Genomic DNA, 27842 nt, shown 5'->3' with positions numbered 1-27842 from the left:
TCCACATCACCCTTTTGCTGCTTTGGCTCCCAATTAAGCAACACTACCATTTTAAAATTCTCATTCTTGTTTATGAAGTTGTGTATGGCCCTATCTCAGCTCCATGACCATCCAAGATATCCATGTGATTTCAATTCTAGAATTCTATCCCTGAACTCTTGACAACCATCCCTCCCATGCAGAGTACTTATCTTTTTGTCATGGGCCCAACTCCTCAGGTTCTGATCCAGGTGGGCAGTGCCAGGATGCCAGGCTGGCGCTGCCAAGGGGCATTACCCTGCCCGACTACCTGGGGGGCTTCAATGTCCTCCAGCTCACCGATGAGGCTATCACATTAGGTTCCCCTTTGGTGCGGATCATACATGATTCTTGCCGGTGAGGATCTCAACCAGCAAGTAGGTAAGGACATGAGCCCGAACAATAGAACACTACAGCACAAACAGGCCCTTTGGCCCACAAGTTGCGCCGATCACATCCATACCTACCAGGCCTATCTATAACTCTCAATCCCATTAAATCCCGTGTACTCATCCAGAAGTCTCTTCTGGATGAGACCCCAGTGAGTTCGCCTCTACTACCACCGACAGCAGCCGATTCCACTCTCTCACCACCCTCTGAGTGAAAAACTTACCCCTGACATCTCCTCTGTACCTGCTCCCCAGCATCTTAAACCTGTGTCCTCTCATAGCGACCATTTCAGCCCTGGGAAATAGCCTCCAAGAATCCACCCTATCTATACCTCTCAACATCTTATAAACCTCTATCAGGTCACCTCTCAACCTTCGTCTCTCCAGGGAGAAGAGACTTAGCTCCCTCAACCTATCGTCATAGGGCATGCCTCCCAATCCAGGCAACATCCTTGTAAATCTCCTCTGCACCCTCTCAATAGCTTCCACATCCTTCTTGTAATGAGGTGACCAGAACTGCACACAGTACGAGTACAATAGCGGCAAGGGGATAAGCTGATAAGATTACTCCCTACATCTTTGCTCAGGTTTTTGCTTATCTGGCCCAGGGGTCAGGATCCAGTCCTGAAAAGTTCTTTGGGACATTTTATATGCTAATGGTGTCAGGTAAATGCGGGATGTTCTCTTGTTTAGGTTTGCTGACATTTTACCCTCTTGCTACGTAAGGAATTTCTCAAAGTCATCATAATGGCGAGGGCAGCTTCCTTTCTCACGTCATCGTCGGGTCCCTTCCTGAAATTGGATTACATTGTACAAACCTGACTTTGTGTACATAGTCTGTAGTTCTGTATAATTTGGTGATTATGTGCTCATGGTTTCTAATGATTTCAAGGCAAGTTTCAAAATGGATTTAGCAAGTTTGTAACTATTTTGCCATGGAAATAGAAATTGTTATGTTTAAACTGGAATGCTAACGAAAACCATGAGAAGCTGAATAATCAGAATGGTGCTGCTTCAGTAAGCTCACAATACAGATTTTCAATTAAAATATTTTTTTTTGTCTCTCCAAATTTTGGAAATTTAAATGAAGCAGATGATTTTACATGGGCATTCTGTTAGATCATGTTGCTAGGTTCCAAAGAACGTCTTTCTGAAAAGTGCACAGGAAAAAATTGTGCATTAGAATTGTGTTATAGCATATATTGTGAGATGCTGCAAAGGTTCAGTAAAGCTTTTATGTTCAATCGTCATATCTCACATGTGAGACCCTGTGCTATACTTAAACATGTTAGGAATGTGGAGGAGCAGTACTGATTTATTTTCAACTAAGTACTTTTGTTTCTGTATGAAAAATGTTTAAAATATGCCTTGCTTTCTTCATTTAGCTTGAAGCAGAAGCAACACATCGTGCCATCACAATTGCTAATCGAGTGAGTTTTTCTGTTAAACACTTATGTTTTAAGTATATATTCTTCAAGTGTTTCAGCTGAGCTCCACACCTAACTGTTCCTGTTATCCCCAAATTTCAGACCCATTGTCCGCTTTATTTGGTTAATGTCTCGAGCAGATCTGCAGGTGATGTCATTGCTTCTGCAAGGATGCAAGGTAAGGTTGGTTATTAGATTATGGAAAAAATAAATCCAGTGCATTTGTATTCTGACAATATAGACAAGGACTGGAATGCTCCAGCCATTCATGCATGTGGGAACTCCCGGTCCCACCAATGGCACAGTCCCAGTGTGGATTTCCCAGTGGCCAGGCATGCATTCAGTGAAAAACCCCGTTGACAACGATGGGACCTGCCTTTGAGGATCCCATTTCGCGAAACATGCAACAGGTTGTGTTGAAAATCCTATCCAAGGTTGTTGTTGATGAGATTCTACTGTCAATGATAAAGATGCAGTAACATTCAAGAAGTTTGTGTTATGTACACCTCTGTTTATGGAGTTCTATCTTGTAAGAGTGAAGGAAAAAGCCAGATGTCTGATAACTAGGCCAAGGAAGAAATTAGATCTCAAATGGTGAGTCGTTTCTTCACCGAAGCAAGTAATTTTTAAGAAGCCTTGAATCTTTTTTCAACAAGTTGTAAACAACTTTTTGATGCATTATATCTTCCAAGTAGATAAAGCAAATATTGTTAACTTTTGAAAAACAGAAGCATGTATTGTTGTTTACTAAGTGATTATGTATTTTCTTAAATAAATTGCCTCATATCAATTCTTATTTTACAAGTTTGAGGGTAAAGGCCAACCTTCTGAATCTTGTTGAGTGACAAAGAAAAGGCAAGCTCTTGATTGTCAAACGCAATCAAACACTCCCCATCGGCACTCAGAACAACATTCAGAGGGAATCTCATGAAAAACTAGCTAAAGCATTCATTTTAAATGCCTGTTATCCAGTCTACCGTTCGAAAGAAAAGTTGTAGTGCAAAAATGAATCATAATTTGAAATCAAACTGAGCTCCTATCTCCATCACAAATACTACTTCTTTCTTCAGGAAAGGAACTTAGAAAGCTCACTTATGTTGTCCTAACCCATTCTACATAGAAACGTAGAAGATAAGAGCAGGAGGTGGCCGTTCAGCCTTTTGAGCCTGCTCCACCATTCATCACGATTGTACCCAATTCAATAACCTAATCCTGCTTTCTACCCATAACCTTTGATCCCATTTCCCCAAATGTTATATCTAGCCACCTCTTGAGTACATTCAATGTTCTGGCATCAACTATTTCCTGTGGTAATGAATTCTTTGGGTGAAGAAATGTCTCCTCATCTCTGTCCTAAATGGTCTACCCCAAATCCTCAGGCTGTGACTCCTGGCTCTGGACTCCCCACCATCGGGAACATCCTCACTGCATCTACCTTGTCTAGTCCTGTTAGAATTTCATAAGGCTCTATGAGATCCCTCCTCATTCCTCTGAACTTCAGCAAAAACAATCCTAACCTAGCTGGCCTCCCCTTGTACATCAATCCCATTATCCCTGGAATCAGCCTGATAAACTTTCGTTGCACTCCTCAAGAGCAAGAACATCCTTCCTCAGAAAGGGAGATCAAAACTGCACTTAATACTCTAAATGTGGCTTCACCAAGGCTCTGAATAATTGCAACAGCACATCCCTGCTCCTGTACGCAAAACTTCTCGCAATGAAGGCCACTATACTAATTGCTTTCTTTACTGCCTGATTCACCTGCATGTTTACCTTTAGCAACTGGTGGACAAGGACACACAGGTCCCACTGCACACTTCCCTCTCCCAATTTACAGCCATTCAGGTAGTAATCTGCCTTCTCGTTTTTGCTTCCAAAATGAATAACCTCACATTTATCCAAGTTATACTGCATCTGCCATTGATTTGCCAACTCATCCAACCTGTCCCGCTCATGTTGAAGGATCTCTGCATCCTTGTCAGAGTTCACCCTCCTATCCAACTTGGTATCATCAACAAACTTTGAGATGTTACATTTTGTTCCCTCATCCAGATCATTAATATATATTGTAAATAGCTGAGTCCCAGCACTAATCCATGTGGCACCTCACTAGTTAGTTACTGCCTGCCAATTTGAAAAGCACCCATTAATTCCTACCCTTTGTTTCCTTTCTGCCAATTAGTTTTCTATCCATCTCAATACACTTCCCCCAAACCCATGTGTTTTGATCTTGCGTGATAATGTCTTATCCAGGACTTCATCAAACGCTTTCTAAAAGTCCAAATATACCACATCAACTGGCTCCCCCTTGTCAACTTTACTAGTTACATCTTCAAAGAATTCCAACAGATTTGTCAAGTATGATTTCCCTTTAAACCCATGCTGGCTCTGTCTGATCCTGCCACTGCTTTCTAGATGCTCTGCTATAAGATCCTTGATAATGGATTCAAGAATTTTCTCCACTACTGATGTTAGGCTTACTGGTCTATAATTCCCTGTTTTCTCTCTATCTTCCTTTTTGAACAGTGGAGTGACATTAATGACCCTCCAATCTGCAGGGACTGTTCTCGAGTCTATAGAAGCCCGGAAGATGACCACCAATGCATCCATTATTTCTAGAGCCACTTTCTTAAGTAATCTGGGATGTAAATTATCAGGCCCTGGGGATTCATCTACCTTCAATCCCATTAATTTCCCATTTCTCTACTAATATTGATCTCCCTCAGTTCTTCGCTCTCACCAAATCTTGCTTCTCCAACATTTCTGGTACCTGATTTGTGTCCTCTTTCTCTGTGCTTTGAACCCATCATTTGGTGGCTTTAATGTCATGGTTGTGACAATTACTTTCTTTGCTTTGGTTCAGTAGGTCAAGTCATCATTATGATCAGGCCCATCTCAAATCTTTTCACTGATTTTTAGATGTTATTTTTTGTGTTCTGTCACTGTCAAATGACTAGTTTATCCACTTTCTTCTCGCTACTTCAGCCCTCATATCAAATTCAGAATTTGTAGGGTAGTTTTATTTGGATCTCTCGACTCGATTGTTCCTTGCCTTAATAAATGCACACTCTAGGTGGAAGTTTCAATTTTTGAGATGAAGTGTGGTGGCAGGCAGGTGTTGCAGTGCATTTCCTGCTAGGTGGTGGAGACAAATGAAAAACCCATAAAACAGATGCATAAAGGAGAAAAAATATCCTTGACTTACTATAAACATCACCATGAAAAATCCACTGCCCTGTAATATATTAAAAATATTGTATCCGTGTGAACTTATTGGCCACAAACCTCACTTGCTATTTTCATGTATTGTCACACTACTGTATCGACTTTTGCCAATACAAATCCCTGTTTGTGTATTTATAAAGAAAATGCTAATTTAGACTTGTCACATTATAATTATACCTTTCTGCCAGCGATTGATGTGTGGTATTTCAGTTTTGCAACTCTGAATTCCTTAAACTATATTACAAATAAATTGTGTTATTTAACCAAAGGTAGCGTAAAAATTTGAATGTTATGTATTATTTGTTATTTTAAAAGGGGAACTGAATTGCCTCAATGCACCCTGGTCCAGTTATCAGATATGCCTAGTTTTGTTTAATCTGTAGACTCCTCTTGGTTTTGTAGACTCTATTTGGTCTCCTTTCCCATGTGCAGCATGACAACTGATCAACTTATGCATATATGATATTATTTAACAGTTACTTTGACAGGTAAGGATTGTCCTGCACTTTCTTTAAAACGAGTACAGGTGTCACCATTTGGTTGACTCATTTAAAGTGGTGAACAGTCAAATTGTCAAGGTCCTGGAGGCAATTGCTGATTGATTTCAGCTAAAAGTTTACAATTGGAAAGCAAATCAAAGAATCTCCCACACCTGTCTTCAGTTCTGTGGGTGAAAAAAAATCTTCAAGAGAATTTCTTGCCAAGATGGGAACTTCTAGGTATTCTACCTAAATAATTATGTGATGTTAGCAATGTTTAGGTTCAACTACATGCCAGCCTATAATGTGATTTCTCAGTTTTGAATCACTTGAGTATTTAAATTGATATTTATGTACTCACTGCAATACTCCTCATCAATAATGTCGTGAGTAACTGACTAAATAATTTGCGTTTGATAAAGCTATTAATCAAAATTCCATGAGTGTTTACTTTGCAAAAAATTGCTTTTATAACAATCATTTCCTCAAACTGATTCTCTCTAATATACCAAAATGTATGTGGATTTAAAAACTAAAACTTGTGTGCAACAGTTCAGATTAACCCAAACTTTAAAAAATGCTTCAGAGAAGTAAAAATACAAACCGCTGACGTGTAGAGAATGAAAATTGCTTCAAGTATCTGTGCATACATGTATATTTAATGGGTAAGTTATAATTATATGAATAAAGTATGCAATATACAGTTTTTAAATTGTCAATTCAATTCTTTCAAGGTAAAATCATATATGGGGAAACAACCCTAGCGCACTCAACTCTGAATGGATCAAGCTATTACCATCCAGACTGGTCTCATGCTGCTGCTCATGTTACTGCGCCTCCTCTCCGACTGGATGCTAGCACTCCCAACTACCTCCTGAGCTTGCTAGCCAAGTGAGTTTCTGTAACAAGCTGAAACCATTCTTTTTCTTTAAGCTGGCTGCCCAAACTTTGAAAACTATTTTTGACTTAAGCTCTGGTCAGATATATCAGAAGATTGCAGGTGCATATCATAATTTATGCTACCTGAGTGATTTCACTATTATTAATTCACAAATTGGCAAATGCATTTTTAAAGCTATGATTATTCCATAATTATAAAATGGATTAGAATTGAGATTACATTTACAGGTATAAATGTGGATCGGAGCAAAAACAGTGTCAATGGCCAAAAACCAAGCAGTCAGATCCCTGTGTTTTTATTCTCAAAGCTCTGAGTTAGAAAATCAGAAAAAGTCATAAATTAGTATATTTTCATCATGTTTTTGGCTATGGTTTTCTAAATCACTACCTCCAAACATGTATGTAGCAAGGAATAATTTTGATAACATGACATTCAAGCTGCTTGGAAAATGAAGCAGTCTGTGCCCGCATGAAGCAAACATTAGGGTAACATTCACACTAAAGCTGGTAAGTGTCAAGTCAGTTTCATGCCATACATGTGCCCACTAATGAGAGTCTAACCACAGCCAGTTAACACTCAATGGTGCTATCATTGTCAAATCTTCTACCGTCAACCTCTTGGGGCCACCATGAACCAGAAGCCTTACTGGACCAGCTACATTAATGCTCTGGCTACAAGAGCAGGTCAGAAGCTGGAAATTCTGTGATTAGTGACATACCTTTTGGCTCCCCAAAGCCTTTCCAATATCCACAGAGCACAAATCTTGAGTGCAATGCCATCAATACTCAAAAATAATCGATGCTATTAAGGGCAAGGCAGTCTGCTTGATTAGCACTCCTTAGACATCCATCACCTGAGATATTCATTGCCATAAGCACATGTATCTTGAAGGATGTAGAACAAAGTAAAATACAGCACCAAAACAGGCCCTTCAGCCCTCCAAGCCTGTGCTGATCATGATGCCCTAACTAAACTTAAAAAAAACCTTCTGTCCTTACTTGGTCTGTATCCCTCTATTCCCTCCCCATCCACGTACTCATCCAGTTGCCTCTTAAATGTAGCTAATGTGCTTGCTTCCACCACCTGCTCTGATAGCTCATTCCACTCTGTGTGAAAAACTTCCCCTTCATATCTCCCTTAAACTTCCCCCTCTTGTCTTGGACCTGTGTCCCCTTGTAATTGACACTTCCATCCTGAGAAAAAAACCTCTGACTATCCACCCTTTCTATGCCTCTCATAATTTTGTAGACTACTTATCGGGTTTCTCTTCAGCCTCTGCCTTTCCAGTGAAAACAATCCTAATTTATTCAATCTCTTCTCATGGTCAACACCCTAGTGAACTTTCTTTGCACTCTATCCAAAGCTTCCACGTCATTTTGTAGTGTGGTGACCAGAACTGCAGGCAATACTCCAGATGTGGTCTAACCAAGATTTTATATAGCTGCAACATGATTTCCCAACTCTTGTACTCAATGCCCCGATCGATGAGGCAAGCATGCCAAATGCCTTCTAATTCACCTTGGCCACCTGTGTTGCCACTTCTAGAGAACTGTGGACCTGCATGCCCAGATCCTTCTGTATGTTAATGTTCCTAAGGGTTCTGCTATTTACAGTATAATTCACACCTAAATTCAATCTTCCAAAATACATCACCTCGTATTTGTCCGGATTAAATTCCACCTGCCATTTCTGTGCCCAAGTCTCCAATCTATTTATATATGCTGCTGCATCCTCTGACAATCCCCGGCACTATCAGCAACTCTGCCAATCATCATGTCATCGGCAAACTTAGTAATCAGACCACCCACGTTTTTCTCCAGGTCATTTATGTATACTACAAATAACAGAGGTCCTAGCACTGATCCCTGGAGAACACCACTAGCTACAGATCTCTGTTCTGAAAACATCCTTCTGCTGTTATCCTGTATCTTCTATGACCAAGCCAGTTCTTTATACATCTAGCCAGCCTACCCCGAATCCCATGTGATTTTAGTTTTTGTACTAGCCTGCCATGTGGGATCTTGTCAAACACCTTAGTCCATAAAAACTATATCCACAACCCTTCCCTCATCAATTATCTTTGTTACATCTTCAAAAAATTGTCAAGTTGGTGAAACTAACTTCTAAATGTGCACGTATCCTGTCCCTCAGTATCTTCTCCAAAAACTTCCCCACTGCTGATGCGTAGCTCACTAGTCTATAATTTCCTGGATTATCCCTGTTTCCTTTCTTAAACAATATGCACTGCAGCTTGCTAAAGCTTCCTCAGCATCACTTGCTAATCTGATGATCTTAATCACCTAAAGGGGCAAGGGCAGTTGGTGCACAGGAAAAGCACCAACTCCAAATTTCCTCTCCAAGACATTGCTGCTCTTCATTATCAGTGGATCAAAATTCTAGAAGACCATGCCTAAAAATATCATTCGAGCACCTATACCTCGCAGACTGCAGCAATTCAAGAAGAGTGGTGCACAGCACCTTCTCACAGGAAGTTATGGATGGACAATAAATATGAGGCTTGCCTGTCATGCAATTGAATTAAAAAATAAACAAGAAATATCAAAAAACTTTAATATAAAATTGTGCAATTTGGAAATTACTGAGCTTGATTCAAGGAATATGTGAAAATGCCTGTTAAGTGCTTCAGACCTGTCTTTTTGTCTGGACACGAGGGCTTTAGGAGGTAATTGGTTTGAGCTGGGGATTTTCAGGTGCTTTGTCAAATTCTGAGAGATATACCAAGGAAGCTGTAAAATTTTGCCCTGCTCCTATGAACGTAGAAGCACTCAGTGGATTCCTTTTGGCAAATTAGCTCAAGCACACCAAACAGAAAATCTGCAAGTAACTGGAGTCCAAGCAGTAGTAAGTAACTAATCTTCTTAGTATTGTTTGGAGTAAGTCATTATGATTAATTTTAGTTAATGCTGTAGTTGGGAATGATAACATAGGTGTTTTAATCAGGTTATATGGTTAAGAATTTTTGCAATGTCTAACATCAGCACAAACGTGAGGGAGTCAACCGCCAGCCGGACCTAGCCTGCACCAAGTGATCATTTGTTTAGGGCACAGTTTTATGTGAACAGCTTCAACGAAAACCATAAATCTATGGTGGAAAGTCAACACAGCTGTGAAAAATTTTTCTGTTATAATTAACCTTAAATTGAAATGACCAAAACGTGAATCCAATATTAAATCTGTCATGGCATGGTACCAAATATCATGATTCCAGCTGGACAGTCATTAAAATTTATTTCTGTTCTTATATTTTTCCTAGTGATACCATTAATGTTGTTTCTTCGGATCATCGCCCATTTAGTACCAAGCAAAAAGCTATAGGAAAGGAGGATTTTACCAAAATTCCTCACGGTGTTACTGGAGTGCAAGACAGAATGACTGTTATCTGGGAGAAAGGAGTGGTATGTTTGACATTACTAGGATATTTTTAATGTTGATTACTATTATGCCTGCATTAGGGATTCAAACAAATTTTAACAATAGCACTTTGATTTATAAACTACAAATTATGGAATATTATCAAATCTTTCAACCCTATTTCAACTATTATAGTTAATTTTTTTTCCCTAATTTTTATAAATTTGTTTCCCTCAGAATGTGAGGTTGCGAACAGTGGAATAGAATGATGTTTTATTTTTTCCATTCTACATTTTCTTATACCAGTCTAACAATACCAGAAATTAGATGTGATTGCACTCACCTAAATTGTCAAGTAAGGTCCTTTTATAAAATATTAGAAAAGCAGCCCTGCTACATTTGTGTATTTTATACTTTTCACATTCTTTTAGAATTCCTGAAGATGGTCGTGAGTTTTGCAAAGTTTATAGACACCTTTGTGTTACAAGTTGACTTTTCACTAGAAACCTGAATGAAACTATGCAAAGACAATTAATTTAGTACATTAGAGAAAAAGACTTCAGCCCACCTCAAATCAGTTTGTGTTTAATTCAAACATGTATCTATGCATATAAAAACTGTTCTGTTATCTGATTTCCTTTCCATGCTGTTGAAAACACTTCACAGTGAAGTTTTAGTTTAAACAAAAAAATGATTTCTATGAGTTCTACCATTTCTTTAACATTTTATTGCAGGGTAGCACAGTGGTTATTAGCACTGCTGCTTCACAGTGCCAGGGACCCAGGTTTGACTTCCAGCTTGGTTCACTGTGTGGAGTTTGCACAGTCTCCTCATGTCCGTGTGGGTTTCCTCCCACATTCTGAAAGACGTGCTGGTTAGGTGCATTGACCTAAACGGTGCCGGACTGTGGCGACTAGAGGAATTTCACAGTAACTTCATTGCAGTGTTAATGTAAGACTTACTTGTGACAAGTAAATAAACCTTAACTTTACTATGTACTTTGCCTTCTGAAAAGGATAGCTTTACTTATTACTAATTTTTTTTCCTACTATTTTGGGTTTATTCAATTGAGGGAAAATGAATAATTTCTTTAGTTTTTTTTTGTTTTTATTCCAATTCAATTCAATCAAGTCCAATTCAGAGTCTCAACAAGTTGAGACATTCCTGATCTAAGCTGACAGGACAGGGCTCTCACCTTCTGTCTTGGGCTTGATCTACATGATCCAAGCTGATTGGAGTAGGTGTAGCTCCTCCTCCAAGGCTTGATCTCATTTGCATCTTAGCCAAAAGACCGAGATGCCGCTTTTAAAAATTGCTTCAAATGAAGCTGAAATGTAACCTAATGACTTCAACCAAGTTCAGTATGTCGATACTACACTTGATCTTAGCCAAAAGGCCGAGAAGCTAACATTCTGATACAATGCCAAAGCTACTTTAGTTCACTTTTAGCAATTTAATCAATAACTCTTACCATTAGAGGAAAGCAATTGAAAACATTATTTTGTTACAGCAAAATATGAATTATTTTCTGATGTTGCGAGTATGAATATTGGACAGGTTACACTTTGTCAGCCTTCACGTTATGATCCTCATAACGCGTGTTACCCCATTGAAAAATTTGCACCAGGCTGCCTGCGCTCAAACTATATTCTAGGTCAACTAACCTAATCATTTTCTACATCATTTCTATTGACTCTTTTTGGAACAGGTTTCCCTGTCTTGCAGCAAGACATATTGAATTACCTATAGAGAAAAATTAAAGAAAGAAGACCCGTAATAAGGCTTTCCAGCCCACATGTTTGTTTTGCCATTCTGTTAAATATTGATTGATTTATATCTCAATTCCAATTATACACTTTACCTCCTCTTACCTTGATAGCTTTACTGAACATAATTCTCTATCTGGAGCATAAATTAATCCACTGACTATGGCCTCTTCCCTTCCAACTGAAAGGAATGAAAGCCAATTTTATGCAATTTGTCATGGTAATTTAGTTTGCTGCTCTGTGACACCTTTCTGGTCAATCTGAGATGCAACCCCTCCCAAGGATCAGTATATATGAGGTATGGTGCCTAGTGTGAAAACATTATTGTATAATTAGATGATGGAAGAATTGCATTGGGGTTGGTATTGGTGCAGTTGAGCAATGTGTTGTGGGATTGTTTGATTCTTAAGGCTTCTTTCTAATCACACGCACACACACACTATCTCTCTAGGTCCCTGAACAATTCTATAGCACTAACTTCTCTTCCAGCAAGCATATTCTATACGAGTAATTGTAAATTTGTGGAGGCTAATTATACCACTCCACAAAATAGTTTCCACACAGCACTTGTGTGCTAAACGTAGGAGTATCCATTTTAGCACATGCAGAAAGGTAAAATAATTGAAATAATCAATTCATCCCAAATGTACATGATAAATTTTAAACAGGCATGTCTTATTAGTGTAACACCCAGTTAGTGCCTGTTTTCACCAAAATACCCTCCCTCCTAAATCCCAACCAATTTCCAGCAGAAATGAAAAGGCTTATAACTTTTCACTTTTGCCAACAATCTTTTAAATGGAACTTTAGCAAATTCCCTCCAAGTTTATGTAGATAAGATGCATTGGAGACCAGTTGTGATTCAATGCATTCTGCTGTCACACTGCCATGGGTGGATTTTCTAACGGGAGGGCAATGGTTCCAACATAAAGGCCTGAGAAGCATATATTAATTTATTATGATGTTCCTGATGTTGACCATCAGAAAAGGTGATCTGTCACTGACGGGGAAGGGGATAATCGCATTATGCGTTTACGCTGACATATTACCCGATTTTGCAGTTCTTGCAATATTTTCTTCTCCTGTCACTTGATGCAAACAGGAGCCAAAAATCCCAGCCATTGAATTTGGGATCGAAAAATAAATGTAATTAATATGCCAACCAAAACCTTCCCAATGTTAATTTTGTCTTCATATTTATAAAACAATCTCTAAGCATGTTACATGTATTTCAATTGACCCAACATCCATACTTTCATTTGGTGGAGGGAAGAGAGTTCCAAATTTCCACTACTTTGTATGGAAGAAGTACTTTCTGATCGCACTCCAAGATGGCCCAGTTTTATCCCAACAGGGAATACTTTCTCTTATCTAGTTCAATGACTTATAATCATTTTGAAGACCTCAATTAGATCAGTTCTCAACTGTCTAAATTTAATGAAATGCAAAGTCAGTTTATTCAACATGCTGTTATAATTTAATTATTTTAAGCTAATTCCGCTGAAAAGCTTATTTATGTAGATACCAGGTGAAGCCAACAAAGCCTTAAGGATGGCTTAAGGGACAGAGGGCTGTCAGTCCCTGTGAAACCATACCTAAGCATGTTGGAACCTGCAGAAGATGGTGGGAATAAAAGAGGGAAAATTCATCTATTTTTGCTTGCACTCTTGTTCTCAGTGAGTTGAAGCAAGATCAAACCTAAGAACTGAGGATATTTCTTTTTGTTTATATATCCAGTTCAACCCAATCAAAGTCCAATTCAGAGTCTCATCAAGTGAGACATTCCTGATCCAAGCTGACAAAGACAGGGCTCTCACCTTCTATCTTGGACTTGATCTACTTAATCCAAGCTGATTGGAGTAGGCAAAGCTCCTTCTCCAAGGCTTGATCTCATTTGCATCTTAGCCAAAAGGCTGAGATGTCGCTTTTAAAAATTGCTTCAAATGAAGCCACAATGTAACCTTATGGCAACCAAGTACAGCATGTCGATCTTAACCAAATACATTTGATCTTAACCAAAAGGCCGAGAACTGAGGATATGTACTAAGTAACAGCCAAGGATGGAAGTCATCAATGAAATTGTTATATCTTAAGCACACTATGTTCCCAGCACTTTTGGGACCACTCCCCCAACCACCACCACCACCGCACCCCTATCCCCCTGCCACCAATTATAAACTTAACACTTTGGCTGGATCAAGCATTTTGTTATATGTAAAGAGCCAATTAATAGTTTGTCTTGCCCGAAAGAACAGTTGTTGGCCTCCATTTTAAAAAAAAAAATCAACCCTGTCTTCTGGGCTGTCTATTGTTGAATAAATTGTCCCAAAAATCAATGCTTCCATATCATCGTTTGTTTTATATAAAAGTTTCCCCTCTGCTGCTCTTTCTTCCCTGCCTCCCCCCCCCACTATTCTTTGTTTCATTTGTCTAGTTTTCAAGTTTAAATCTACAAAAAAGCATGGAAGCCATTAAATATTTTTCACCAATCTTTTTTGTGTAGCTTCATTCATTTTAAATTTTTTTTATTCTAAGATTTGTCATATTATTTACAATATTTGTTCATTCCCAAATTGTCTCCCTGTGCAAGTTGTCTTTCTAGTTAATTTGGATTTTTGACAGTTCCTTTCTGTTCTTTTTTGTAATTTGACTTTATACCTGGCTTGCATTGCTACAAGGTGATGATTCGTGCTATGTTTCCAGGCTTCAACAGTAACTGGGAGAAAAGAAAATGTTGGAAAGATTAGTCACGTTGAAACATGCTCCTTTTCCCTGTATCTAGTTATTCCATTGAAGGTTGACAAGTACTTGCATGCAAGTTCCTTGTTAACCTAGTTGCTGGAAAGTTATATTACATGTCAGTAGATCAAACAGGGTGATATAAATTTAATGCAATAAAGTCTTAACTCTCCAAGCAATTTTTATTACTTTTGGATCTTTACAGGTTGGTGGAAAAATGGATGAAAACTGTTTTGTTGCTGTGACTAGCTCAAATGCTGCAAAAATTTTCAATCTGTATCCCAAGAAAGGAAGAATTGTTCCGGGAGCTGATGCTGATATTGTTGTGTGGGATCCAGAAGCTACAAGGTATGTATTTTGAACCATGTGAGTTTTGATCAAAATGTAATTAAGACTTTTGTAGAGACTACAATAAAGGAGGTCAGCTCCTATGTTTGTACCCTTGATTGGAAGACAAATGTGCACCATAACACTATTACTCCTAATCTTAAGTGATTTTGATAATTTTGGCTGATTCAGGGAGTAAATATTTGTGGATATAGAAATTGGGATTATCATTTCCATAGAAGACCACTAGCTGAAGATATACAGGGATTCTCAAGACCAGAACTTTACTCATCTCTGTCTCGGTGGGATGTTTGGATTGCCAAACTTAGAGTAGGCCACATCTGAGGTGCCAAATCAGCATTATGGCCTGCAGTGTGAAAGAAAATAGTTGCAAGTTACTTGAATGTAGATATAGTAGAGTAGCTGGGGTACTTTTAAGTTCTGTTTGAAAGAAAGGGAGCTGCCCCTTGGAATTGGTAATGTGCTCCAGATGTTTTTGCCTGCTGGTGGCAGATGGATTGCTACGGCAGTCATGTGCAAAAGGAGGATCAACATCAATCCTATGAATTTGGGGCAGAGTTAGGAGTAAAGACATGGGTGGGTGTGTTCCAACAAGGTTGACCCATTTCCCCCATCCCCTTGTGTGGATTTTTGGCTTCATTATGAGCTAAACTTTCACCAAGACAGAATGACTTGGAAGCCCTTTAAAAATATCCGCCAGGCCCTAATTACAGAAGTTTGACCCCCTTCCTGAACAGTGATTTTCAGGAGTTCCTTTAAAGGGTGCATGCGGGTTCCTGACAAAAGTTGGGACCTGGTGCTTCCAAACTAGCTGACTCCATTGCAGAGATCAGCATGTTTTACTTCTCCACAACTTACATGGAATCAAACCAGGTTTTTGAAGGAGTCTTGGTTCATAGCCCTTCAAAGAAATGTAATCCCTGGTTTTCATGATGGGACCTTTTAAAAGGTGAATCCTGAAAAACTTTCTTATGCCAAACTATGCCCCTCCACCCATATCATGGCTCTTCAAACCTCTGTGACAAGCTTTACTCCTCCACTTATCCCCTATGCTAAGTAAGTTTCCCCACCCACCGACTAGGCTTCTCATACACTTATGCCAAGCTGTGCCCCCCATCACCTCCTTGCAGCCTTTCTAATCCCTATGCCAAGCTATGGTTCTTCGGCATCTGTTGACCCACTATAAATTGTGTAGAACGAATGCATCCTATAGTAAGAATAGAATGTATAAAAACATTTAACAAAAGTAATTCATTCATAACTTCCCACTTTTTAAAAAAAACTCATTTCACTGCCAGGCAATAATGGGTCCCTGTAACTGACACTTTTAAAATATCTATAGTAAAAATGACAAGCCCTTGAAACCACTTAACCCTGTGTTAATAACTATTATGAAATTGGCAGTCAGCAGTCTCACAACACCAGGTTAAAGACCAACAGGTTTATTTTGTAGTACAAGCTCTTGGAGCATTGCCCCTTCCTGATGAAGGGGCAGTGCTCAGAAAGCTTGTGCTACCAAATAAACCTGTTGGACTTTAACCTGGTGTTATGAGACTACTTATTGTGCCTATCCCAGTCCAACACCAGCAATTCCACATCATATTATGAAATTGACAGCAGAGATCAGAGAGTCTGAGCTATCAAACAAGCAATCCATTCTCTAAGCTGCAACCACTTGAACAAGAATTATGGTTTGGGCTTTAAAGCATTTTTTACACACCCTACTGTCACTATAGGTTTCAATACTTATGTGTCGAGTCATAGTCATAGAGGTTTACAGCAAGGAAACAGGCCCTTCAGCCCAACTTGTCCATGCCGCCCTTTTTTTAAAACCCCTAAACTAGTCCCAATTGTCCACATTTGGCCCATATCCCTATATACCCATCTTACCCATGTAACCGTCTAAATGCTTTTTAAAAGACAAAATTGTACCCGCCTCTACTACTACCTCTAGCAACTTGTTCCAGACAGTCACCACCCTCTGTGTGAAAACAATTGTCCCTCTGGACATTTTGTATCTCTCCTCTCTCAGCTTAAACCTATGCCTACAGTTTTAGACTCCTAATGTATACTGGGTAAATGAGCATATAGAAATGCCATAGACTAGCATAGTGGACATGAGGAGGCATGGGGTTAGCGGAAGGGGCACAGCTTGATGTGGAGACATGAGATGGCATGGATGATGCATGGGTAGTTTGTGAGGTGGAGTGAAGCAAAGTGAGGGTTGGAGGGACTTTTGTGTTTTTATTTAACCAGGACAAAGTGGCACTGCTTCAAGGTGATTCCTTTAAACAGGCTGTCTCGGCACCTAGCAGCCCCTGTAGCTACCTCCAACCTCTTTCTCGGGTCAGCTGCCTTGACTCCTGTAGCCACCACTGTGCCCCCTCACCTACTGTGGCAATTAAGACTCCCACTTTTGCAGGCAATTTCTCCTGAAGTGGGAAAGTCACAGCTCCTGCTCCCTGCCTCAAAGACGTAATTCAGGTCAATATTTGGAAAAACAGCATTTTTTTTCATAATGAATAGGATTAGGATTGAAGGATAATAAATAGGATTAGGATAGAATAGAATTATCATAGGAGAAATTGCATCTAAAGTAAATACTTCTCTTCATCATCTTCCTATTCCTCTTTACCTCTGTTCATAGAGACGGTAACATCCTTTGACAGTGAGTTTTATATCCCTTACAAAATATAAATATGTACTTCAAATAAGTTTTTGCATCATGCCATTTTCTTCCCACACACCAAAAACTAGTTCGAGCAAGACCTGCACCACAACCACAACAGTACCAATGTCCTGGAGGTTACTGTTGACCAGAGGCTGAATGGGACTGGCCACATAAAACTGTGGCTATAAAAGTAGATCAGAGGCTAGGAATCCTGCAGTGACTATCTCACCTCCTGACTCCCCATAGTCTGTCTATATCTACAAGGCAGAAGGCAGGAGTGTGATGGAATAATCTCCACTTGCCTGAATGAGTGAGGTTCCAACAACACTCATGAAGCTTGGAACCATCCAGAACAAAGCAGCCCACTAACACACCATCCACAAACATTCACTCCCTCTACCTCCGACGCACAATGACAGTAGTGTGTACATCTGCAAGATGCACTGCAGTTTCTTGTTTATTATTAGACACAAATAGGCTTACATTAACACTGTAGGGAAGTTGGTGAAAATTCCCTAATTGCTGCACTCTAGCGCTTGTTCAGGTACGCTGAGAGGGAATTTAGCATGGACAATGCATCTAACAAACACATCTTCTGGACTGTGGAAGGAAACCGGAGCACCTGGAGGAAACTTGCACAGACGTGGGGAGAACGTACAGACTGTGCACAGAGAGTGACCCAGGTCGAGAATTGAACTTGGGTTCTGGATGCTGTGAGGCAGCAGTGCTAACCACTGTGCTACCATATCATCCCAAAATGGATATTGGGCAAGAATTCACCATGGCTTTTTAAACAGCATCTTCCAGTCCTACGTTGTTCTTTCACTGTGCGTGTAAATCCAGGAGCGTTTCACTCCAGCGGGGTTCGGACTAGCTCCTCACTTTCAGGGAGCTAGCGGCCTGACCCCACTGGGGTCTGTTTTTTTTTTCAGTGCAACTTCAGACAAGAATCTTCCACACTGTGCAATGCAGAGATCACAATTGGGAATATCATTAAACGTTCGGGGGGCAGGGCCTATTCACGCCGGTGGCTGACAGTTCCGAACTGTCAACATTTAGATGCTGCCCAGGACCCTTGTAGTGCCCCCACTTCCATGGTCCAATGGCGGCCACTATCCATGCCAGACCAGTCTCGCCTCTGGTTTCAGAGTGCCCTGATCTCCAGCCCCAAACCCCACGCTGACCATTCCCTCCCCCCAACCCACAAGCTGCCCTGATCATTGGCCTCTCTCCAACCTCGACCGATCCCCACGTAAAGTGGCAGTGGGAACCCCCATCCTCATGGATCACCCCCTTGGCACTGCCCCATATTTGGTGGGCAATGCCAGGGTGACCCTGGGCATGGGCACTTTGTTCCTGGGCAGTGCCAGAAGGCACAAGCTGGCACTACTAAGGTGCCCATGCCTAGGGAGCACCACCCTCTGCTGTCAACCCCATGTGCCCCCCACCCTTCACTCAGATAAGGTCAGGCCGTATTCCCTGAAAGTGAGGAACTAGTCGGAACCCTGCTGGAGTGAAATACTCCCTTTGGGGTGGGAGTTGCTAATGGGCCTAGAAAATTCAGTCTCAGGCCCCTATTACATTTCAATTGTATTTTAAACACAATTTAAATATTAGCCCGCCTCCCAGCTGGTTTCTGGAGCTGTGCAGATGGCCACCGGAAATCCGAGCCTGGGAGGTGCAATTGTGGCGTGAATGCTCGCAGGGATCCCGTAAATCGGTTGACCCGGATTCTGCCAGCTCACCATGCTTAAAAAATGAGTACAGCAGGATTTAAGAATCCCTCCCTCCCTCTTCTCTCCCCACCGCCATATTTAAAAAACACATCATGTCCTCAGAGCATTCCTAACTACTTCATAGATTATCAATTATTTTGGAAAAACAGTCGCTATGTTGTAAGCAAACGTTACAGCCAATTGCATGCAGAAAGTTCTCACAAAGAGTAGTGAACTACGTAACTAATTTTGTCTTGTTGGTGTTGGATAAGAGATGAATATTGGCCAGGGTACTGGGCTCTTCAGATATATAGGACAGGATCTTCTACCTTCGAATGTATAGTGAAATAGGATCTTGGTTTAATTTGTCATCTGAAGACAGTGGTACTCCCTTAGTTCTATATTTCGGTGCTACCTACATTAAGTTTGAAATCCTCAAGCACTTGAATCCACAACCTTCTGATTCAGTGACCTTTAGAAAATATTGCAAGCATATCAGCTCTTCTACTAATTGAACCAAGCTAATATTATTTCTCATTTAGATTTCTTGAACTATTATCTAACAAAGATATAATTAGCCTACTCAAAGTTCTAGGTAGTCTTGCAACAAAACAGAGTCATTTAAACTAACAACCAAGATTGCCTCCAAACACTAAAATATGTCAGTCCATATTTTATTCCAAGATTATCAGTTTGAAATTTAGTACTTGTGTTTTAATCTGTGATATATTTCAACAGTTTATCTCTTTGTGTGTAGTTAAGAATTAATTGATTGTTTCAGAACAATATCTGTGAGCACGCAAGTACAGGGTGGTGATGTAAACCTTCATGAGAACATACGATGCCATGGTGTTCCACTGGTGACAATCAGCCGTGGGCGAGTTGTCTATGAAGATGGCATCTTTACTTGTGCTGAGGGGACAGGAAAGTTCTGTCCACTTCGACCCTTTTCGGAGTTTGTGTACAAGAAGCTGATCCAGAGAGAAAAGGTAGAGTTGGTTATAGTTATTTATGTTCTTCTCCGCTGGCATGTAGAAATGTGCAACATGTTTTCCTATGCTTGGTTTAATGAGCAGTATCTGCTGCTATTTTACGATTTTGATTTGGCATGCAAGGTAACCGAATGTTGACTTTGATACCCTTGTTGTATGCTTTGAACAATATAGTGCTACAATCAATCATAAATGATTAAAGAATTAATCCTACTTGGATACATTAAAGCCATCATTTCTATCATGTCCTATAGTTTTCTCCTTCGACTAAGTGATCTTACCAGTTACATTCCATCTAATGTTGCCTTCGTTATCTAACTGAATGTTTAACTTTTTTACGAAATTAGACATTATCTACTTTGTTGAGTTTGATAGCTTGCTTAGAAGTCATGAATATGTGGAGCAAGAGGAAGGTGCAAAAAGCTTTAGTTTTGCAAGTTTAGGCAGTCTGGTTTGATTAAACGTATTATAATTTAAAAAACAGTAACTTCCCGGAAGTGGATTACTTCTCGGCCTTTTGGCTAAGATCAAGTATAGTATCGACATGCTGCACTTGGTTGAAGTCATTAAGTTACATTTTAGCTTCATTTGAAGCAATTTTTTCAAGCGGCATCTCGGCCTTTTGGCTAAGATGCAAATGAGATCAAGCCTTGGAGGAGGAGCTATACTTACTCCAATCAGCTTGGATTGTGTAGATCAAGCCCAAGACAGGAGGTGAGAGCCCTGTTTTGTCAGCTTGAATTGGGAATGTCTCAACTTGTTGGGACTCTGAATTGGATTTGATTTGATTTGATTGGATTGAATTGGAATAAAGTATATATATAAAAAAAATTCCTGGAAGTGGTGGACAATTCTTTTGAGAAAAGCCTTGACTAATATTGAAAATATTGTTCTTAGTTCTTCCTAACAGATTTATTTGGAATCCTGAACTTTCGGAGTGCTGCTCCTTCATCAGATGAGTGAGCAGCACTCTGAAAGCTCATGATTCCAAATAAACCTGTTGGACTTTAACCTGGTGCTGTGAGACTTCTTACTTTGCCCACCTTAGTCCAATGCCGGCATTTCAAACATTCTTTGTTCTTGTCAAAGAACAAAGAAAATTACAGCAAAGGAAAAGGCCTTTCAGCCTTCCAAGCCTGCACCAACCATGCTGCCTGACTTAACTAAAACCCCCTACCTTTCTGGAGACCGTATCCCTCAACTCCCATCCTATTCATGTACTTGCCAAGATGCCCCTTAAAAGTCACTACCGAATCCACTTCCACTACCTCCCCCAGCAACGAGTTCCAGGCATCCACTACTCTGTGTACAAAATCTGCCTTGTACATCTCCTCTAAACCTTGTCCTTCACACCACAAACCTACATTCCCCAGTAATTGACTCTTCCATCCTGGGAAAAGGCTTCTGACTATCCACTCTGTCCATGCCTCTCATAATCTTGTGGACTTCTGTCTGGTCTCCCTTCAACCTCCATTGCTCCAGTGAGAACAAACCAAGTTTCTCCAACCTCTCCTCATAGCTAATGCCCTCCATACCAGGCAACATCCTGGTAAATCTTCTCTGTACCCTCTCCAAAGGCTCCACATCCTGCTGGTAGTGTGGCGACCAGAATTGAACACTATATTCCAAGTATGGCCTAAGGTTCTATAAAGCTGCAACATGACTTGCCAATTTTTAAACTCAGTATCCTGGCTGATGAAGGCAAGCATACCATATACCTTCTTGACTACCTTCTCCGCCTGCATTGCACAGCTCCAGGACTGGCTGGAGACAATACACATCTCTTTAACCTGTGCTTAACCCTCTCGCTGCTCGCATTATCTATACCTTTAAGGCTTGATTACCTGTAAAGACACGCATTCTAACTATTATTTTGTAAATTGAGTTTGTGTCTTTATATGCCCTGTTTGTGAACAGAACTTCCACTCACCTGATGAAGGAGCAGCACTCTGAAAGCTTATAGCTTGTGCTACCAAATAAACCTGTTGGGCTTAAATCTAGTGTTGTGAGACTTCTTACTCTTTTGATAATAACAGTATAGATAAATAAAGAATCACAGAATTTTATTGCAAAGCTGAAGGCCATTTGACCTGTTGCTCCTTTCTTTGCTGCCTCTGAAAGTGCTCTCTGCTTACTTTGATACCATCGCACCCATTTTTCAATATTTTTTATAATGTTTGACCATTGCCTTTATGCTTATGGATTTTGCTATCATCCCTCTTTTTGGTGGGCAATCATGTCCTAAGAACTCTGTTGAGAAAATTCTTTTAGTGTCTCTTTGTTGAATGTTAAGAAAGTAAAGAATAAAATTTAAATATTAGAGTAATTTTAATAAAAGTATTCCACTGACTTGGAAATAAAACACATTGCAAACTGTGGGACAGTAGTAGTGCTGAACCTGAATTTCTTTTATGAGGTATTGCTTCAAGAGTTTTAAACAAATCATAAAACTCTTTTTGTTTTGTTGAACTTAAATTATTTGTGTTGCTCTATTCAACTTTTTCTTCCATTATTTTAGTGTGTGTATTTATTTTGTTCTTTTTCTTGTTCTGTTTCTTTCAAGCTTCCATTTGCTGGCTCATATGTTCCACTCACTCCACTGCTCTTCTCTTGTATATGAATTGAACAACCTTCAAGCATTAATTGGGATCACAAAGTAATTACACCAACTGCACAAGTAGCAGTCTCAGAGCCAAATTCAAGCATAAGTTACTTGACAGAGGTTAGACTTGCACCCTACTCCAACACCTGCCTCCAAATCCCCGCAGCAAAATTTTGATGTATTTCATAGAAACCCCACAGTACAGAAGGAGGCCATTCGGCCCATCGAGTCTGCACTGACCACAATCCCACCCAGGCCCTATCCTCACATTCCTACATATTTTACCCACTACCCCTCTAACTTACACACCTCCAAAACACTAAGGGGCAATTTTAGCATGGCCAATCAACCTAACCCGCACATCTTTGGACTGTGGGAGGAAACCAGAGCACTCGGAGGAAACCCATGCAGTCACGAGGAGAACGTGCAAACACCACACAGACAGTGACCCAAGCTGGGAATCGAACCCACGTTCGATGCAATAGCAGTTGGGCAATATTATACAGTTTGTTTTATGAAACATACAATTTACAATAAAGCGTTAAATTACTTAACATGACCGCAAATAAGCCAAAATGTTTCAAGGATCTTCTAAAGATTTACTTGTCTTGCCTTATTGGTCTTTATTTAGCCTTGCATTAATCTAACGTTACTTCATTGGAATTTTAACAAATTGCAAGTTTGTTGCATGTGGATTCAGTTGTGATTTGTCAACATTCATCTCAACTTGGTAAATCAAGTCAGGGAGAGTACATCCTTAGCATCAAGTGTCTGCATACATGAAATGTTTAACGTGTGATAGACAAAACACATACCTGATACATTTGTCTGTCTGTTGATAGTGCTGGAACTCACTGAATAATCAAATGCATTTTTATGCCTATGATTTTACGTATGGTGAATTTCTGATTTTAATTGCAGTCATGTGCAAGTGAAAGCCTGCTACTTGTGCACATGTGGAGAAATAATATGAGTATTGACAGTGCAAGCAGCAGTCTCGTGCTTGTGATTAGTTAGCTAAAACAATTTAGAAGCAGCTTCGACTCTTGACTTTGATGAAGACATAGCATAAGATTCCATTGAATATAAAATGCACTGTAAAACACAGAGTGAGTCTTGCTCATTACCCATTCAGTGAGTTGATAATCTCCATTTAGTAATGGGAAAGACATTGAATAAGACCAAGAGTTTCAAAAGGTGAGATAATCTAGGCAGTTGTTCTGTTTCTCTGAAGCAACTTTTTCATAAGAACATAAGAAATAGGAGCAGGAGTAGGCCATCTAGCCCTTCGAGCCTGCCCCGCCATTCAATAAGATCATGGCTGATCTGTCGTGGCTCAGTTCCACTTTCCCGCCCTCTCCCCATAACCCTTAATCCCCTCTCTTATCAAGAACCCATCAACCCACTTCTTAAAAATATTTAGCGAGGCAGCCTCCACCACTTCAACGGGCAGAGAATTCCAGAGATTCACCACCCTTTGAGTGAAGAAGTTCCTCCTCAACTCTGTTCTAAACCGCCTCCCCTTTATCTTGAGGCTGTGCCCCCTAGTCCTACTGTCTTTTTTGAGCGGGAAGAGTCTCTCCACCTCTATCCTATCCATCCCTTTCATCATCTTATACGTCTCAATGAGATCGCCCCTCATTCTTCTAAACTCTAACGAGTACAAGCCTAGTTTATTCAGCCTCTCCTCATAGCTCAACCCCCTCAACTCCGGTATCAGCCTAGTAAACCTCCTCTGCACTCCCTCCAAGGCCAAAATATCCTTGCGCAGGTGCGGCGCCCAAAACTGCACACAGTACTCCAGCTGCGGCCTCACCAATGCCCTATACAGCTGCAGCAAGACCTCCCTACTTTTATATTCAATCCCCCTCGCTATGAAGGCCAGCATCCCATTCGCCTTCCTGACCACCTGCTGCACCTGCAAGCTGGGTTTTTGCGACTCATGCACAAGGACCCCGAGGTCCCTCTGCACCGTCACCTGCTGCAGTTTTTTGCCACGTAAGTAATAGTCCTTCCTACCATTCTTCCTACCAAAGTGGACCACCTCACACTTGCCAACATTAAATTCATTTGCCATTTCCTGGCCCATTCGCCCAGCCTATCTAGATCCTTCTGCAGACTCTCCACACCCTCCGCACAATTTGCCTTTCCCCCAATCTTGGTGTCATCAGCAAATTTCGACACCCTACACTCGGTTCCCTCCTCCAGATCATCTATATAAATGGTAAATAGCTGAGGCCCCAGCACCGACCCCTGGGGCACCCCACTAGTCACCAACCGCCAATCCGAATAGCACCCATTGACCCCCACTCTCTGCCTCCTATTTGACAACCAATCCTCTATCCACGCTAACACCCTACCCCCGAATGCACCTTTGGAAGAGATTTTCAGTCTGGCTTTATGGAAGGACAGAAAGACTTGTATGGCACCTTTCGTGACCACGATATCTCAGAGCACTTTACTGCCAATGAAATATATATTTGAAGTGTAGTCACTGTTGCAGTGTAGGCAAGGCAGTGAAATCATGCACAACAAGCTCCTACAAACAGAAATGTGAAAATAGCCGGATAATATGGGGTAGCAGGGCATTTGGGAGCTTGAGGTTGTCCCTGCCCTTTTGTGAGTAGCCTCAGGCCCAGAAAGGATCCCGAGAAGGAGGAAGCTACAAAATATCTGGAGAGAAATTGGAAAAAATACCTGAACATTATTTGTTTGACAGAAGTAAGGTGGAAAGATTCTGGTGATCTTGAAAGTGATAGTGTAAGAGCTATTTATGCAGATGGAGAATTAAGCAAAAGAGACAAAGAGATAATAGAATGGCAAAATGTGCGAAAGACTGTTGAAGGTAGTCTTACAGTGCAGTGTACACCAGAGCACTCAGATGAAGAGTGAAGACAGTATTAGAAACTGCAAGAACTGATAGGAAAGGAAAAAAGAAACAACTTCTTGGTGGTCATGGAAGACTGGTATATTATAGTTAGTGAAAGTAGGAAAGGAAATAAAAGTAAAAGCCACAGACTGGATGGATGTCAAGCAACAGAGGAGAGTTGAGTTCTGAAGGAGATTGAAGCTGTGCAACACCAACATCTGGTTTAAGCATCACCAGAAGCAAGAGTATACTTAGACGTCACCTGGGGATCTGAAGCGGTACCGAATTGATTACACCCTTGTCAAGCAGAGATATTAACAGCATATCTGTCTATCCGGGTGCAAATGTGCACATCGATTATAATCTTAGAAAAACAGCTGAATAGAATTAAGAAGAGAAATCAAAACCTTAGGTGGGATAGAAAAAAGTTGCAAGGCTCTGAGGGAGTTAAATTTTGTGAAGCAGTAGGGAAAAAGTTAGAACCTGGGGAAATAAAGAACAGATGGAAAGATTACATTAAAGACCTGTAGATAGTAAAGATCAAAGATGGCAAGCCATATAAATACTGCAGCAAGCAACCCAACTCCTGACTCTGTAAAGCCTGTCTACCATCTACAAGGCTCAAGTAAGAAGTGTGATGGAATACACTGCACTTGCCTGGATGAGGCAGCTCCAACAAGACCCGAGAAGCTCGACATCATCCAAGACAAAGCAGCTCGCTTGATTGCTATTCCTTCCACAGATATTCATTCCCTCCACCACTGACAGACAGTAGTAGCAGTTTGTACCATCTACAAGATGCATTGTAATAGCTCATCAAGGTTCCTTAAGCAGCACCTCCCAAACCCACGATCACTATCATGTAGGACAAGAACAGCAGATGCCTGGCAACATCACCACCTGGAGGTTTGCCTCCAAGCCACTCACCATCCTAACTTGGATGTGGCTGGACAAAATACTGGAATTCCCTCCCTAACAGCACTGTAGGTGTTACTACAATTTGGGGTTTGCAGTGGTTCGAGAAGTTCACTGCCACCTTCTAAAGGGCAACTAGGGATGGCCAGTAAATGTTGGCATTGCCAGCAACACGCACATCTTGTGAAATGAAAAAAGAACTACAGCGAGGGAAAGAAGAAGACATTTCCCAGGAAAATTTAGAACTTGGATCTTCTGATATGAAATATTTAGAGCTATAGAAAAACTAAAACCAGGAACAACAGAAGGATATGATGAAATCCCTTCAGAACTGGGATTCTGGAGAGACGGGAACATGAGAATTGATTAACCTGGTTGGGAGATGTACAAGAGAGAATGACCAGAAGCTGTGAGGAGCACAATTTTCCCTTGGAGAAGAAGGCAAATGCAGATAATGAAGACGGCAAGAAAGGATGTTGCACCATAATTTTTATTACCCATGCACCCGGGGTAGTATGATCCTAGAGAATAGATTAGAAACCTAAGCAAGCCATTACATTGGCTTCAGTTTAGTTTTCATAAGGGTTGTGGAACTAGAGAGGTTATAGCAATGATGAGTGTTCTATGAAAGAAGCATAAAATACCATCAAGAAGTGTATATCTATTTTGTGGATTATGAAAAAGCTTTTGACCAGGTGAACTGGCAAAAGCTGTTGAAAGTACTTGCAGATAGCCAGGCTGTAGGGCTAACACAGCAGAAGATTTGCAAATATTTATGAAAATTTACCTAGAAAAGGCAAAAATCATGAGGTTTGAAAGAAGCATTATGGGAAAGTCGATCGTGAAAAACAAATGGTCAACATCTGAAAAAGGTATTACAATTTAAGCAAGACTTTCTGAAAGATTATTAAAATGGTTCTGAAATGTAACAATATCTGTTGCTAGTTTTCCAACCAAGCTACAATGGTAATGACATTCCCTAAGTCATGGAGATGCTTAAATTAATAAGCAGACATATTGTTGGAAATCTGGCATTTGATATAGCAGTGTTTAACATTTGTATGTATACCACTTAGATGACACAGTAATAAAAGCTGTCAATTGAGCTGAATGTCTTAAGTGAAATATTTATGTTTGTAACAAAACCCACGTGCACTGGAAATGTTCAAAAGGCCTGGCAGCATCTGGAGAGAGAAATAGAGTTATGTCGAATATTATTCTTTGGAAGAAGAGTTCTCTCTTATTGAGAGACTTGCTGAGTATTTCCAGCACACTTCCAGTATCTGCAGTATTTTGCATTTATTTTTGTTCATAACTCATTTTTCCTTCCTGCACACTTTGCTCATGATCTCCCCACCCCCATTTGCTTCTGCCTCCAATTTTCTTACCGATTGGTAATCGGTAAGAAATCGGT

At 40.4% G+C, this 27842-nt stretch overlaps 1 protein-coding gene, 1 non-coding gene and 1 pseudogene across 3 annotated transcripts in view; 2 read left to right on the top strand and 1 right to left on the bottom strand.

Annotated features, from left to right (window-relative positions):
• Positions 1-27842, top strand: part of LOC145344929 (dihydropyrimidinase-related protein 5-like) — a 61147-nt gene that overhangs the window by 16440 nt on the left and 16865 nt on the right. The window contains exons 5-11 of one of the 2 annotated variants that reach the window (XM_080192261.1): positions 1793-1837; positions 1937-2012; positions 6273-6429; positions 9714-9855; positions 14522-14664; positions 19832-20039; positions 22606-22668. In XM_080192261.1, the coding sequence (XP_080048387.1) occupies positions 1793-1837; positions 1937-2012; positions 6273-6429; positions 9714-9855; positions 14522-14664; positions 19832-20039; positions 22606-22662 (828 nt within the window). In that variant the 3' untranslated portion in view covers positions 22663-22668. Of the gene's footprint in view, positions 1-1792; positions 1838-1936; positions 2013-6272; positions 6430-9713; positions 9856-14521; positions 14665-19831; positions 20040-22605; positions 22669-27842 lie in introns of those variants that run through there. The other variant, XM_080192260.1, reaches the window with a different exon arrangement.
• Positions 11028-11219, bottom strand: LOC145345773 (U2 spliceosomal RNA). The gene has a single exon (XR_013887160.1). It is a non-coding gene; the product is annotated as a U2 spliceosomal RNA (small nuclear RNA).
• On the top strand, positions 20544-20684 carry LOC145345779 (U2 spliceosomal RNA; annotated as a pseudogene).

This window comes from Carcharhinus amblyrhynchos, chromosome 7, assembly GCF_965287045.1.
Source record: "Carcharhinus amblyrhynchos chromosome 7, sCarAmb.v2.hapA, whole genome shotgun sequence".
In the NCBI taxonomy this organism is placed as follows: Eukaryota; Metazoa; Chordata; class Chondrichthyes; order Carcharhiniformes; family Carcharhinidae; genus Carcharhinus; species Carcharhinus amblyrhynchos.
The sequence above is the reverse complement of the archived record's forward strand: the minus strand, read 5'-3'. Positions and strand labels throughout refer to the sequence as shown.